General features: G+C 41.1%; 1 protein-coding gene across 1 annotated transcript in view; it reads right to left on the bottom strand.

Moving 5' to 3' along the window:
- Positions 1-3592: 3592 nt before the first annotated feature.
- LOC138765178 (guanine nucleotide-binding protein G(t) subunit alpha-2) overlaps positions 3593-16629 on the bottom strand; it is a 32394-nt gene continuing 19357 nt past the window's right edge. Inside the window, exons 5-8 of the mRNA XM_069942075.1 lie at positions 13008-13136; positions 11469-11598; positions 5359-5512; positions 3593-3803 (exon numbers count right to left, since the gene is read on the bottom strand). Coding sequence (XP_069798176.1) covers positions 3613-3803; positions 5359-5512; positions 11469-11598; positions 13008-13136 — 604 coding nt within the window. The 3' untranslated portion in view covers positions 3593-3612. The remainder of the gene's footprint in view (positions 3804-5358; positions 5513-11468; positions 11599-13007; positions 13137-16629) is intronic.

The raw sequence follows: 16629 nt of genomic DNA, 5'->3' as shown, positions 1-16629 counted from the left end.
TCCATGCCCAGCATTAGAGATCAGGATTGAAATGGAGTTGAGGCAACAGATCCACTGACTGCTTCCATGCACATCCTGGCATTGAACTTGATGCTGGACTCCCTCATTTTATACACATGGATCTAAATCACCCCATTATGATTTAGACTGACATTATGTCAATTTATTCCCAAACCTCAGCCAGTATTATCACCTCATATATGGTCATTCTCATTCTATTACACTTTAGGGAACCATATAATTAAAAAAAGATTTATTAAATAAAAGAAAGAAAGAAATTCTACTTCAGAAAGAAAGCATACCGCTATTTCAATTAATAATTTCATAGTCTTCTGTGATACATTAAATGCTATTCATTGTGAGTAACAAAGTATTTGCATTTAAATGATTTACTTTTACACTTAACATGATGAATAGGGGTGAGTCGGACGAGATGCCGAACAAGTTGATCCACAAAACTAAAATGTTATAGTCATTATTTTTAACATTTATAATGATGACTTTGTAACACCAATGCAGCAAAACAAAATGGATGAAATACAAAAATTAGCAAGCAATTAGAATGAGCCTATAGAACTCAAAATTTATTTTTAAAGTTGCTGCAATAAATCAGACATATTTTATTTTATAAAAGGAATTGCCAGTAAACACTTTCCTGCCATTGATATGTTGTGAACAGGGATCCTCAAAATGTTGGCTTATTGAATTGAATTGTTCAGATGAAAACAATATTAACGATGGCATCAGGAAATGTGAAAATTTGGAGTTTTTGAGTTGAAGGTACGTGTGTATGGAACACCAAAATAAAATACTGTAGATGCTGGATATCCACATTAAAACTGAAAATACAATGAATGTTCTGGAGGTCCAGCAGGCATCTGTAGAGGGAAAGCAGATGAGAACCCAAATCAACATTTGTTCCAAAGACTGGGATTTTGCTGCAATGTGGAATTCTAGGATAAATGATGTCTGGGAGCTGGTAAAGAATTCTCACAGAAAGCAAAAGCCCAATTTCACGTTAAATTTTATAAATTAAACAAATAATAATGTTTTTTGCCTCAAAGATTAAATAATTTTGGAAAACAAATATTTTAAATTTTGTGAAGAATTTACCATTTACAGAGCAGAAACAGGCCATGTCGGACTTTCGAGTCCGCATCGGTTCACTTGAACAACTCCACTCGCTCAATCCTCTCGCTCTCCACCAATATCCCCTCACCTCCATGTACACATCCAACCTTTTCTTAAATGACAGAAGGGACCCTGCCGCAATTATCTCATTCGGAAGAACATTCCGTTCTGCCACCACTCTCTGAGTGAAGAAGCATCTTCTAATATTTCTCCTAAAGTTTTGCCCTCTTACCTTTAACTCATGCCCTCTTGTTCCAACTCTAAAATTAATTGGGTAATGCCGAAGATTTTTTCTGGACATTAATTATGGTTTGTACACCATTAAAATCTCACTTTATATTATAAAACAACAATATTTGCAGGACATTACTACAGCGTCATGACATGGAACCATTATTTTTTTAAAACTTTCTGTTGTCTTCAAATCACAAAATGGAAAACAATTATGGCTGGAGGTAAACAATGATAATCAGTGCATTGTCATATAAATAAGTGCAACGGTCAGATTCTTGCTGGTTGCAGCCATAACAGTATGTAAAACACACCATGAAACAATAAGTATACATTAGTAAGAGAAAAAATTTTTTAAGAGTGGCACGGTTAGCGCCATGCTGTTACAGTGCCAGTGACCAGGGTTTGAATCTAGCACTGTCTAGAAGGAGTTTGAACACTCCCCATGTCCGTGTGAGTTTTCTCCCACCGTTCAAAACGTACAGGGGGTTGTAGGTCAGTTGGGTGTAATTGGGCGGCACGGGCTCGTGGGCTGAAAGGGCCTGTTATTGTGCTGTATGTCAAAATTTAAAAGGATAAATAAATGTTCACAGATGCAGTAGAGCCAAAAGAGTGCTGTTTCAATAGTGCCATCAGATCTCCAGTGCTACAGTTAGGGTGGTACAGGGAGGTTCAAGAGCCTGATAGCAGAGAGAGAAAAAATCTTAGACATGGCCTTGAGACTCCTGTACCTTCTCATTGAAGATAGCAGTGAGAAGAGGTTGTAATCAAGGTGATGTAGATTCTTTACTATCTATCTCAAGAAAGCAGCCATCATCATAAAGTAAATGCAACTGTTATTTTTGGCTCCTCTGCCCAATTCCTGTTGATAACAAGGTTGATTCAAACATATGACACACGAGAGACTGGGGAGCAAAAACCAATGTGGAGGAACTCAGCAGGTCGAGCCACAACATTGACAATTCTTTCTCTCTCCCTGATGCTCATTGATCCACTGAGTTCTTCCAGCTGATAAGTTTTGTCGATTCAAACATGTTTGCACAATGCTCAAATTGGACTGCAGTTTGAGCACACCATCTAATTCTGAATACCAAGAAAGCAAATTATTTAAACATTTATTAACTGGAATGATCTACACTATTAAATATCTGAGATGTAAGCCATTCACGTTGCAAGAGAAAAGTTGATGATGACACATCAAATAGTTAAATGAGTGTAACTAAATTCAGGCTCTGCGGGACCTGGTGTTCCAAGATGGTCTGATCTCAGAAGCTAAACAGGCTTAGGACTGGTCAGTAATAGGAGGGGAGACCTGGGAACACTAGGTGCTGTGGGTTTCTGTGAGGGGAACTGGACAAAGTGGAGACACTAAGTGGAGACAAAAGTTAGAATGTAACATATGTGAAGTTCTGTAAATGTAGTATTACATGATAATAAGGGAACCTTTACCTTTAGAATATTACTTTCAATTATAGTTAAGCCCAAAAAGTAGGTGTAAATAATTGAATGGTGAATTTAAGAATGGTTTTAAAATGTTCTTCACTCAGTGTTTATAATAAATGAGATATCAGATTAGACATTAAGACACTGAAGTAATATTAAGAACAAATGGTTTTGTGGCACTATGGGGTCTTTTCTCGCAGATGAATGAAATGGGCAGAATCTATGATCGTTGATCTGAAATAGATCTCCAAACAGCCAACTCCACCCTCTTTCAAGATGAACATTTTCATCTGGATCCTCAGAGCTTGGAAATGTTCTGTTTGATGATACTCTGGACCTCGTGGCAGTAAAATGTCTCAAAACTTATTCTGTCCTAAAATTATCCAGCCCCTTTAAGTATGGGCCAGACTGATGCAATGCAACTGTGGATAGATCACAGCTAAATGAATTGTGTTTCAGATGTGCATTTGCACAAAGGGGATCTTGATGATCACATTTTTTTTTCACGGAAGTTCTGCCATATTTCCATAAGTCCCGCCATTAAGCTAGCCTTGTTCGTTTACACTGAAATGAACAAAGGCGGCATTTTTCAGGGTCAGTGTCTTTTTACACGGCAAGTCGACATTCCGTGAGTAAAAGAGGCAGGACACGTAACTCAACTTCGTCAGCATCTAGGATCACGTACAAAATACTGTGTGTGAACAATCTACTTTTAAGCTGAAAACTAAATAGGAAAGCAATTGAACATAATAATGTATAAATGGCAATGGTATCAACATACGTGACAATGGGTTAAAGCTGAAATGTTCAGAAAAGTCCACAGTCTTTAAGATTTTCTTTAATGATGATGTCTTTCACAGCATCAAACACAAACTTGACATTTTGTGTGTCAGTGGCACATGTCATGTGTGCATAAATTTCTTTGACGTCTTTTCGCATGTTCAGGTCTAGGAATTGGCTCTTGATGTAATTGGCTGCATCGTCATATGTATTGGGACCTAGAGTTGGAGGACAATAAAGGAGGTTATTCAGCATGCAATGAACAACAGTGACTGTAAGATGACAGTCAAGGACAGGCTGTTATTGAGTCAGAGCAATGATCATTTAGCCTGACCACAAAGAAGAGCATTTAATTTTAACTCAGAAATGATGGAGAGAACTTGAAGGTGAAAGCAATGAATCTGACCCACTGCCTGTCTTCCTCCATCCCAACACCACTGTGTTTCTCCCATGGCTCCACTTGCCCTTAGATAGACCTTAAAGTCTGCAATACACAAACCGACCGAGATCTGTGCCTCAGGTGGCAGATACGAGGCTTCACTTGCAGAATTGCCCTGATGTCTTTTGACATTAGAGAGAAATTTAAAAACATATTCAAATAGATTTAGATCATTATATTAAAGAAAAATAAAATGACTACATGGAAATTTCTTAAATGATCAACAATTCTTTGAAATCATAAAGTAAATACGTAGCGGCGATTGTTTTTAATCCATGAAACTAACACCAGCTGATGTAAAGCAAAGGGTGAACCTTACCCCTCTTCAAGATGTTTTCCACTGGATTCAGTGGTGATAACTGCACTCACTTGTGACTTTGTGTTTCAACGCAGAGGTACAGAAGTAAGGAACAAACCAACCTGAGCATTCCAATCCAGCAAAGCTTCCTGACAAAATTGCCAGCTAATGATGAGTAAGATCTGTCTCAAGGTATCTTCACCCTGACAGCTGTAATAGCCGGGATCTCCCAGTGCCAATCCATTTCAATTCCATTGCCAATATCCATGGTCTCATGCACTGCTAGATGGAGACCACCAACAAATTGGAGGAACAACACCCAATATTCTGTCTAGGCACCAGATGGAATTAACATTGACTTCTCTGGTTTACGATAGGCCTCCCTCCCCCACCCCTCTCTTTCCCTTTTCCTATTTCCTCCAGTTCCCCACCTCCTGTCTCTTTTCCTTTCACTCTATCTCCTTTTCTCTAGCTCCCCATCAATTCTCACCTTTCCTCTCCTGTCCTCCTACCTATGTCCAATTATGGCCTCTTGGCTGTTGGCCTATGCTCCTCTCCCTGCCCCCTCTTCCCACCCCCACTTTTTTATTCAGGTGCCTGCCTGCTTTTTGCTCATACCTTTTCACAGGCTTCAGGCCTGAAACGTCAGTTCTATACCTTTACCTCCTATGGTCACTGCGGCACCAACTGAGTTTCTCCAGCATTTCTGTCTATTAACTACAATCACACAGTCGACAGACTTTCCTGTTTCATTCTGTTAAACCAGTAGTTTTCAAACTTGTTTTTTCACTCACATACCACCTTCAGTAATCCCTTACCACAGAACACCTATGGCACAGGAATGCCATGAGTGTTCTGTAGTTAGTAAGGGAATACTTAAGGTGGCATGTAAATGGAAAGGAAAAAATTGAGAACCACTGTGTTCAACCATGAACTGGACTGGGACTGATTAATAAATGTTACTCATTTCAAATTACTCTACAATTCCATATCAAATTTCCTGCCTAGAAATATGGAATGAAAAAATTTAAAGTACCATCATAGTCAGGGAAGCAGATGCTCAAATGAACTTTTTTGATTTTTTCTTCGAACAGATCCTTCTTGTTCAAAAAGAGCACGATGGAGGTGGCTGCAAAGTATCGGTGGTTGCAAATGCTATTGAAAAGATGGAGACTCTCATGCATTCGGTTCTGGTGGAAGGAGAATAATCAGATGCTGAAACAGTATAATTTTAAATTTAGACATACAACACGGTAACAGACCATTTTGGCCCACAAGTCTATGCAGTCCAATTTGCACCCCCGGTATGTTTTGAATGGTAGGAGGAAACCAGAGCCCTCAGAGAAATCCCACACAAACATAGTGAGAACATATTAACTCCTTACAGAGAGTGCGGGATTCAAACCTTGGTCCCATCCTGATTGCTGGTGCTGGATAGGCGTTGTGCCAACTGCTATGCCAACTGTGCCACCTTTCATCCATCATCCTGATACCAGTTTTTCCTGCCTTTCCACTGCTCATTAGAGAGTTGAGAAGTATCTTCCTTAGGTGAAAATGGAGGCCAACTTGGGACCAAAATTAAAGCATGACTCAGTTGTAGCCAACACATAATCAACCTGAGGCAGAGGGTTTGTAATTTCCACACTCATCCCATCCCCTCTTGCTGTAAATATATCACACATTGAGATGTTATTGGTCTTCTTTTGGATGACTCAATATTGGTCACAACAGAGGTAATAAAAAGGAAATAAAAGTGACCTAAATAAAGTACTGAGCCCCCTGGTTGATATAACACAGGCAACTCCACCCCAAATGTTTTCTCCAAATACACCTAACCCAGGTGGCCAGGCTTTCATAGGAATGTGTACATTCACTGTACAGGAAGTTAAAAATATAAACTGAAGAAACAAAGAATAGCTGATTGTGTGAGATGAAGAGTGATGAGAAAGGAGTTGTGGGAAGAAAGTTCAAATTCCAAAACGTAAACTGTTCCTCTTTCATCTCTCATTGAATCCCATCATCCTTTAACCTGTTAAATGTAAAACCTCAATAAATTGCGCCCTTGTAGCGAGCTGCACCGATCTGCAGGCGAACCGGGTCACAGCTTCTCAATTTACTCTATCAAAACCTTCATTATCCTAAATTCCTTTATTAACTTTTTCTTAACCTGTGTCTGAGGAGAACATTCGGAGATTCACCAGACACTCCACAGTCAACATCTCTCATCCTTCATGACATTCCAATTAATTACTCCACACTCTCATGACCTTGCATCTTGAATATTCAAGGTTCCTTTAATTGTCATATAATAACACAAAAATAATATATACTTACATTTTTGTCTGCTGTAAGGCAAACAAAGAGTCACCATGAGCATTGCCTGGCTCCCCTAACAAAAGGAGCAAAAGAGTGTCCATGGATTCACCTCCAGCGCTCCCACAGTCTCTGCAGCCACATAGTCTCCAGTTCAAACCATTGGCAACCTGAATGCCACATCCATGCCTCTGATATGATCGGGAAGCCTTCAGCACTCCAAGGCTCTTCAAGAGCCCATCTTGCCTTTAGTGCCCTCCTGATATCTGATTCCCATGAGCTAGTCTCCAATAGCCCGCAGATTGAAGATCCTTCAATCGCAAATTGCCAGCAGCCCACAACCTTTGTGTGTGTTTCAGCCGCTGAGCTTCTTGCTGGTCTGCTGCCTTGGTCATCTTCTCTATAGGGTCATCTACCGGACTTCTTCTTTTCTACAGGGTGGGGGGAGGGGTGCAGTGCTTATTTCTGATGCTGATTCTCTGGAGTCTGCAACCCATTGTGGTACCCTGCCCAGCACTGTTGTCTCCATCTTGGGCACATACCTACATGATTACACGACGTTTAAAAAAAATGCAGGCTCCTCTAATAGGCTGTTTAAAGCCTGTATGGAGCTGTAGGTGACAACATACAGTGGTAGGACCCCTGCGGAGGAACTCTGTGTCTCCACTCACTGCTCTCCTGGGTGCACATCAGTAGCAGCGCAGCTGTTACAGCAGGCTCAGGGAGCACTTCCATCTTTTTTTTCATCTTCATAAAGTGAAATGCACAAAATGGACACAATGGTGGCTGAGGCTTGACCCGTGATTTATAATTTCCTGATGTGCTGCTATTTATAAAACTAATGGTATTTTTATTCAGAAATAAATTAGAAAATAAGTTCTGCATGCAAATTAAAACATGGTTTATTAAGAGTTAAGAAAATTTGCAAGCGTGAAGGAGATTACAAAGCAGAAGGCTTATTTAGTATTATTTAGACCTGCAAGGACTGGAGAAGTGAGAACTGTGTCACAGCAAGATGTTGGTGGGAGGAGGGGGTGTTGTATTTGCAACTCCCTTTTGATCGCTCGACCTTCCCTGAAGTTCTGTTCTCTGCTGTCAATCTGTTGAATTAAATTCTGATTGACGTGTTAATTCTGCTCCACTTGAAATGACTCTGAAACCTCCAACTGGAGATGACTAGAGACAACCTATGGTTTGTTTTTGGTAACTGACTGTGAGCTGGAAAAGGATCAGGTCTCTGAGTATTGCCGCATAGCAACAACCTGTCTTTTCGAGACTTCTTAGAGAGTTACCAGGCAAAATTAGTTGCTCGCCTCAAAAAGGGATAAAGGCAACCGAACGGATGTCGTCAGCAACATTTAAAATAACGAGGCAGGGTGAGAGAGATTTAGATGAATAATCAACCTGGCAGCTGAAGGCTCTTCATGAAAAGCATCCAAACACTCTCCTACTATTGTGAGGGATTGTGTTAGGCAGTGAATTCCAGATGACAAACATCCTCTTCAGCTCTACCAATCACTTGACACCTAAGCCCTTTGTATTATGACCCTTCAGCTATGGGAAGCGGATCTTGAAAGAAAAACAGAAAATGCTAGAAACAGTTCATGAATAAGCCCAGCTATCTCTGGATAATGAAACAGTTAATATTTCATATCCTGCCGATTCATAATTTTATGCTTCTTGGTTAACTCAGCCTCAGGCCTTCTCAAGAAATAAGCCAACAGCATAACGACCCCCAATACCACAGCCACACGTCCTCTCACTGCTACCTTCAGGCGGAAGGCTCAAAAGTCTGTTCAGCACCTCTAGTTTCTTGAAGAAGCAACACTACTAATGATCTCTCCCCAATACTGACACAACTCTGTTTTAGCATTGTTGGCCAACAGTGAATATGTAGTCATTTATTTCTTTTCTTTTCCTTTTATATTGTTTACCTTTTTATTCTCTTCATGGTGTCTTGTGTGTTAATTATATTTTCACCATTGTCGATATAACTGGGAACTGCTGCAAGTAAGATTTTCATTGCATCTGTACATTGTACTTGGCAATCAATTCTCATTCGTTCTTTCTTGTTCCAAATCATTTCCCATTGCTACAGTTGTCCAGTCCCAGCCACATTTTTATGAATCTCCTCTGCATCCCCTCCAGAGAAATGTGATGAGAGTTTATTGTCTTATACAATGTAGAGATGCAGAAAAATTCGAACTGCAGCCTCACAGGTATAGATCCTGATAATGTGGTGACTAGAACGATATGGAATAAAGCTGTACTGTTCTGTGCAGTAATGGGCTTATCCGTTTTGCTTGATAATGTTCCTATGAAGGAACTTGGGTTGAAACACAAAAGTCTGCAGATGCTGTGATTGTAGTAAAAGCACAGAAATGCTGGAAGAACTCAACAGGTCTGGCAGCGTCCATAGGAGGTAAAGATACATAACCAATAGTTTGAGCCTCAGCCCTTTGTCAAGGCTAGGATGCCTACGTGCCATGAAAAGATGAGCTGCTGCTGTGTGGCAATGCTCAAGAACCTGATACAACTAAGACTGAACTGAGCTTCAGTGCTGGGAGAAGAGGATAGAGGGACAAAGCAGGTAAAGGCAAATCTGTATTTTTTCAATTTCAGACACCAAACAACTGCAGGATATAGCTGAGGAATAAAGCTGAAATATTTAGATGAACACATGAAACACCATGATATAGAACATAGAATATAACTGTACTGTGCAGGCCTTTCAGCCCATGATGTTGTGCCGACCTATATATACCTACCCCCCCCCCCCCCAAAATGAAACCGTCCCAACCCTCTATTTTTCTTCCATCCATGTGCCTGTCTAAGAGCCTCTTAATTACCCCTAATGTTCCAGCCTCCACTACCACCCCTGGCAAGGCATTCCAGGCATCACAACTCTCTGTGTTAAAAATTACTCCAGATGTCATCTGGTGTTTGCTACTTCTGCCCTTGTGGGCTGTCTACCTTATCTATGCCTCTCAATCTTGTAGTCCTCTATTAGGTCACCTCTCATCCTTTTTTGCCCTGAGGAGAAAAGCCCTAGGTCTGCTAACCTTGCCTCATTGACTTATTTTCCAATCCTGGCCACATCCTGGTGAATCTCCTCTGCACCCTCTTCATAGCTTCCACATCCTTCCTGTAATGAGGTGACCAGAACTATAGAAGTGCTGGAAAGTAGGATTTGGCAGCTACTTAATGACCAGTGAGGACAAGAGCATTGGAAGGCTTGTTCTGAGGCAGTATGACTCGCAAACTCTGATTAACAGGCTGATGAGATTCCACAACAGCAGATTAACGGGAGAGTGAAAACTCCGAATGTTTGTTTGAGCAGGCTTTTCTAATAAAGGTCATGAAACACCCCAAAATGGTTGGAGATGCTCATTCCATGCTCTGCAGGTCACATTGAGGCACAGCCTTCCATGTGTAGTTAATTAGAATTATGTGTGCTGTGGTAGTGAAGCTTTCAATTGAATATTAATTTGTGAGATACTATGTGATCAGTGTTTTGTGCAATCTAATAATATTACAAAGTCAGAGTACTGTAGACGGTAGAAGACTGACAACACATTACAACACGCACAAGATTTGCTATTAAGTGGTCGCCTCATCAATTTGAGTTTACTTGTGTTAAATTGCCTTTGTGCAATCCAAGTGAACACAGGAGATGATCTGTCCTTGGCATTCTGCACACCATAGGGGACACCGCTGAATGAACCCTTGTACATTCCAGTCACGCAAGCAATGTTCTTCCAAATGTGACCCAAACACAACAATTCAGCTATCGCACTGAATGTACCCGACATAATCACGTACAGACGTCACACTGAATTAAATCCTGCATGCTTCAGTCACAAACTGAAGTGTGTTAATGAGCCAAGATAAAACATGCACATAGATTGACATCCTGCTGCATTAGCACCCTGTGGTAAATACTCTGAATCTTTATCTTAGATTATACACTTCTAAATGTATAAAAAAATGAGTGCAAAGAAGATCTTCAAGCACATTTAGCTTGAGGGAAAGATTGGATAGACCAGTATATTTTCTATGGCATGAACGAGGCAGAGGGCAGACATTACTGAGGTGTATAAAATCATGTGGGATCTAAATACAGTAAACAGGAAGGACTTCTTCCCTTAGCAAAAGGCTCAAAAGGAGCAGCAGGCACCGAATTACAGCAGCAAGTCGAAGATGTAGAAGAGAAATGGGGAATGATGGGCAGAGGCAGAAATCCTACACACATTCAAACAAAACTTGAAGAGCTGTGGCTTTCATGGCTATGGACCCAGTGTTGGAAGGGATCAAATGCAAGTTGGATAGCTCTTTCTCGGCTAACATTAGCCCAATGGGCAAAATGGCCTCTGCCTGTTTTCTATGTCTCCAAAGTAGAATTAGGTTTCTTGTAAAGACCTTTACCATTTGTTTGAAGGATTAGATTTGTTAATATTTTCCAGGATGGAAGAAATCCATTGGCCATGTTGTGTCAGCATCAGGTCTAACCTTTGCTCAACTTGTGAGGATTTAGATCAATTATGACCTTCAAAGAGACACAGGAGACCCTAAATGCTGGAATCTGAGGCTAAGCACACTTTGCTGGAGGAACTTGGTGCAGAGCAGCCGCAGGGGGAGAAAAAGAATGGTTGACCTTTCGAGCTGATACACAGGATTTTGGCCTGAAATGATGACATTTGCTTTCAGCCAACTGATGCTGCTTGACCTGCTGGGTTCCTCTCGCAGGATGTGTTCAGTTATGTCCTTCAAGAGATGTTTTTTTAAAAATTACATGATTATTTGTTTTGACAGAGTAGGTTCAGTGTCACATACCATTTCATCATCTTCGACCAACACCATGTCATAAGCACTGAGAGCCCCACAGAAAATAATGCAGGTAACTCCCTCAAAACAGTGGATCCACTTCTTTCTCTCCGACCTCTGCCCTCCAACGTCAAACATTCTGAGATAGGAGCAGAAATTAGCAACGTTATCTACTTCTGTGTTTCACAAAACAAGGAAAGAGGAATGCTGCCCAACTTGGACCACTTTGATGAAAAGTGATAACCTGAAATGTAGACCATTCTTTTTCTCCCCACTGATGCTGCTCAACCCACCAAGTTCCTTTCGTTCATTTTCTTTTGGCCATCTGTAAACTATCTGGAGGACAGCACGTTTGGCGTAGTGGCTAGCACAACGCTGTTACAGCGTCAGTGATCGGGACTGGGGTTTGAATACAGTGCTGTCTGTAAGGAGTTTTCCCCGGGGGCTCCAGTTTCCTCCCACCATTCAAAAAGTAGGTTTGTAGCTTAAAGTAAAAACACACCGAAATGCTGGAGGAACTCAGCTGGTCGTTTCAGCATCCTTGGGTATAATTGAGCGGAATGGACTCATGGGCTGAAAGGGCCTGTTACCATGCTGTATGTCTAAATCTTCCTGCTTAAAAGAAACAGCTGTTTATTTACTGTAATTATGAACGACACAGTGATTCAACTAGTTGAGCTGCTGTCTAAAAGCTCGATTGACATGGGTTTAGCCCTGAATTCTGGTGCAGAATGTGTGAAACATACCTGCGACTGCCTAGATTTCCTCTGCGTGCCACAACACAAATGCCTAGGCATTCAGATTGCCAGGTTATTTGTCCTCTGTAAATTGCTCCTAGTTTGTAGGTGGGTGATAGAGTCTGAGGGGATTTGATGGGATTGATATAGAATTAGTGCAATTGATTGCTCAATGGTTGATGTCAACTTAGTCAGCTAAAGGCCTTGTTTTCATTCACAGAAAAAAATCATGCCATGTGGGACAGTTTCCTGGAAATTATATGCCCTGATGCAAATATATCTTCACTTTGAAAAGAATGAAATTAATGATTCTAGCTTTCAAGATCAATACCATTATGATAGTACAGATTCTATCACCAATGTGTATATGGTACAGATGGTCGTGTAAGATGACTGTGATTGACTGAGAGCGTAGCACCACCTACTGGCAGGTCTTAAAGGGTTGCTCCTAGCCAGACCAGGTCATTCTGGACTGGTCGACCTACTTACGATATACTCCAGTCTTTTAGTTAATAAAAGCCTTGGTGTGGATCAACAAGTCTTTGGTTCTTTCGACACGCTCTACAACCATCAAACAAATGGTTTATAAAATGTGTAGGCCTTTTCAATTTTCACATTTTAGGTGACGTAACATGAATTAGAGTGTTGCTAGATTAATCTCACCACAAAACATCCCTGTCCACATATGAAGCAGTATGGTGGCCAGAATCTTTATATATTTGTGCGATACATTGTGAATTCTGCTACTGTTGGTAGGTCAGCAACAAGGACATTCATTGCAGGAGCTGTGGACTAAATCACAAGCCCTCACCTGAAGAGTAGGTCCTGGCAAGAGAACTGTTCTTCAATAATACCCGTGGTCTTTACTCGAGACCTCAAGACATCTTGTTCATTTGGAATAAAGCCAGGAGCAGTGATTCTGTCCAGATTATTCAAATAGCTGATGAAAATAAAATCATATTTTGTATTAATACCTGTGAATGCTAAATATTCCATTAATACTCATGCAAAGTCGAAGGCTGACACTGTGTTTGGATAGGCTTCATGTTTAAATAGGGGAGGAGGAGTCAGTGTTAAGGATCTATGGGCCTTTTTGTCCAACTCATTACTGTGTTGCAAACAGGGCAAAGGCAACAGAAACTTCAATCATGTTGGCTTGTTTCTGTTTTGGAGATGCACTTAGCATCACTCTTTACCCCTGAATCAATAGTGTCTGGTTGGCATCTCACGGAAGAGTAGCCAGCAAAAGCTCATCTGCGGTGCTGCATTGCAAGGATTGCTGCCTTTTGGTTAAAGGAGTTCGCAAGTGTCTGGCAGATGGGGTACAATGCTGAGGTCATCCATTTTGGAAGAAAATAGTAATGGATCAGGTGATTACGTAAATGGTGAAAGATTGGAACATGCTGTTGGGTAGAGACTTTTGTGAATGAATCACAAAGGAAAGGTAGCTTTGCCCAGGTGCCACAGATAATCAAGAGGAATGTTCAAGGGATTGAATTTAAAAGCAGAGAGGTTGTGCAGGAGCCTGGTGAGGCTGCACCTGGAGTAATGCATGCAGTTCTGGTCTCCTTAATTGAGGATGGACATACTGGCCTTGGAGGCAGTGCAGAGAAGGTAAACCAGGTTGATTCCAAAGATGAGGGGTCACCTGAGACTATACTCACTAGAATTTAGAAGAATGAGAGGGGATCATGTAGAAACATAAAATTATGAAATAATATGAAAATAATAGCTAATATAGAAGGTGAAATATTGTTTCCATGTAGGTGAGATGAAAAATAAGGGAGAAGTCCTCAAGATTTAAGAGAGTAGATTTAGGACAGAAACGAAGGGGTACTGCTTTTCCCGGAGAGCAGTGAACTTATGCAATTTTCTGCCCAACGAAACCATAGAAGCTGCCTCATTAAATATTTTAAGACATAGATGGGTTGATTCTTGCATATTAGGGGAATGAAGGGTTATTGAGAAAGGAAGATAAATGGAGATGAGTCCATGGCTAGATCAGCCAAGATCTTGTTGAATGGCCGAGCAGGCTCAATGGGCCAGATACTCCTGTTCCTATTTCTGATGTTCTTATGTTATTTTGTGTGATGAATTAAACTAGGCACCCATCTGTTCTGCCAGCATAACGTAAACAAGATGCTGAGGCAATCAATCCTAGCCAAGATTCATATTTCAATCTCTAAAAGTAAAGAGACCGATTATCTGGTCCTTTCGCTCGGTGCGGAACCTTTCACCAGTTATTTGGCAAAAGCAATGATTGCATTTGTAATGTAAAATTAACTGTGAGGTACTTTGAGATTTTTTTGGGGATGATTAAAAGTTCAAAGCTGAATGTTTTTATTGCTACAGAATGGATTCTATTAATTTATTGCAAACATAAAATCACCGACATTAGGTGAAAAATGAAACTCCACAGGAAATTGATGGCTATTTCCCAGCAAGTGTCATTCTAAAGTTTCTGGCATTTGAATCAATGAAATAAAGATTTGTTGAAAAATGAAAGGTAAACAAATGGTTTAAATGAAATCTCAGTGCAGCAATAGCCATAGACAACTTGTTGTGTCTTGTGTATAGGGTTTTGAAAATTCATAATCCAAGGAAGAAATGTAAAATTATGACACATTTGGCCAAATTAAAAGCAGCCTGTAAAAAATTAACAAAGAAGGACACACGGTCCAAGTGAGAAATTTTTAAATAGAAAATGGAATATTAAACAGAAAAATTCAGACAGTTGTGAATTCAAGTAGAGATGAAACAGTTGAACAGGATATTTTCAATTTGTTATAGAATAAATTGAATATATTTGAGGGGTGAGAAAAGAATAAGGAACATTAGAAAATAGATAGCAGGCCTTTAACAAAAGAAAAGTTTGGGTTTATTTTGGCTTCAGAGCTTTTCCAATCACTAAAAGGCCAAGAATTCTAGTATGACAAAGCTTGAATGTCACTGAATGAACATTGTTCTTCTCCACAGTCTAAATTGTGCCACATTGTTTGGGGACACATTTTCCACAAGTACCTGTAAAAACACAAAATTCTGGAGAAACTCAGTAGGTCAAACAGTTTCCTTTATGCGATAAAGGTAAATATACAGAACCAATGTTTTTGGCTTGATGCCTTCTTCAAAGTATGAGAAAATGCTGGTAGGCATCCGAACAAAAGAGTTGGGGGGGTGTAAGGGGGGGGGTAGGGGGTGGCAAAGGCAGGAGATGATAGGTGGAGGGAGGGGACAGTAACAGTGAGGGGGAGGGAGATGACTGGGTGGGTGAGGGGAAGGGAGGGAGAACTGGAAAGACAGGAAAAGGGGAGAGGGAAAGGAAAGACAAGCAGGTTTGGTAGAAAGCAGAAATGTCAACATTAATGCCAACTGACTAGAAAATGCCCAGACAGAAAATAAGGTGTTGTTCCTCCAATTTTTGGGTGGTCAGGGTGGGATAGTACTTAAGGTCATGGACAGACATGTGGGTGTGGGAGTGTGACTCAGAATTGAAATAGTTGGCTACTGGGAGGTCACTGTTGTTGCAGATGGAGAGGAGGTGCTCAGTGAGGCAATCTCCCAATCTGCGACCAGTCTCTTCGACATAGAGAAGGCCACAAAGGGAGCACTGGATGCAGTAAATAAGTCCTGTTTGGGGCCCCAGACTGTGGTGTGGGTGCAAGTGTTGCACCTCCTGTGGTCACACAGGAAGGAGCTGGGGGTGAGAAGCGTGGGGAGGGATGAATGCATGAGATACTCGCAGAGTGAGTGGTCCCTGCAGAAGGCCGAGAGGGGAGGAGAAGGGAAAAATGTGTCTGTTGGTGGGATCCTGTTCTAAGTGCCAGAAATTCTGGTGGATAATGTGTTGGATGGGGAGGCTGGTGGGTGGTAGGTGAGGACGAGGGGGATTCTGTGTTTGTTGTGTCTGGGGGTCAGAGGGGGCCAGGGCAGATGAGTGGGAAATGGAGGAGATGCGGTTGAGGGCTGAGTTGATAGTGGTGGAGGAAAAGCCTTCTCGCCTTTCCTTCCCCCTCCCCATTTCCTGTCTTTCCAGTTCTCCCTCCCTTCCCCCTCACCCACCCAGCCATCCCCCCTCCCACTCATTGCTGCTGCCCCTTCCTTCCTTGCTCCACTGATCATCTCCTGCCTTTTCCACACCCTCCTTCCCCCACCAACTCTTTTGATTGGAGGCCTGCCTGAAACGTCGGTTCAATATTTTTAACGTTGCCACATAAAGGACTCTGTTTAACCAGCTGAGTTTCTCCAGCATTTTGTGTTCTTACTTCAACCATAGTGTCTACAGATTTTGATGATTTACTTGCACAAGTACCTGTCTGAAGTAAGGTAGTTCTATTGATCCAGTTACTCGTTCAATATTTTAACATCTTGAGCTATATTATGGTATAAAAAAGAAAATCACATAATTTCCACACTTATATCAGCTATCAGCTCCT

The sequence above is a fragment of the Narcine bancroftii genome, chromosome 5 (assembly GCF_036971445.1).
Source record: "Narcine bancroftii isolate sNarBan1 chromosome 5, sNarBan1.hap1, whole genome shotgun sequence".
Classification (NCBI taxonomy): domain Eukaryota; kingdom Metazoa; phylum Chordata; class Chondrichthyes; order Torpediniformes; family Narcinidae; genus Narcine; species Narcine bancroftii.
This window is presented reverse-complemented; position numbering and strand designations above follow the sequence as displayed.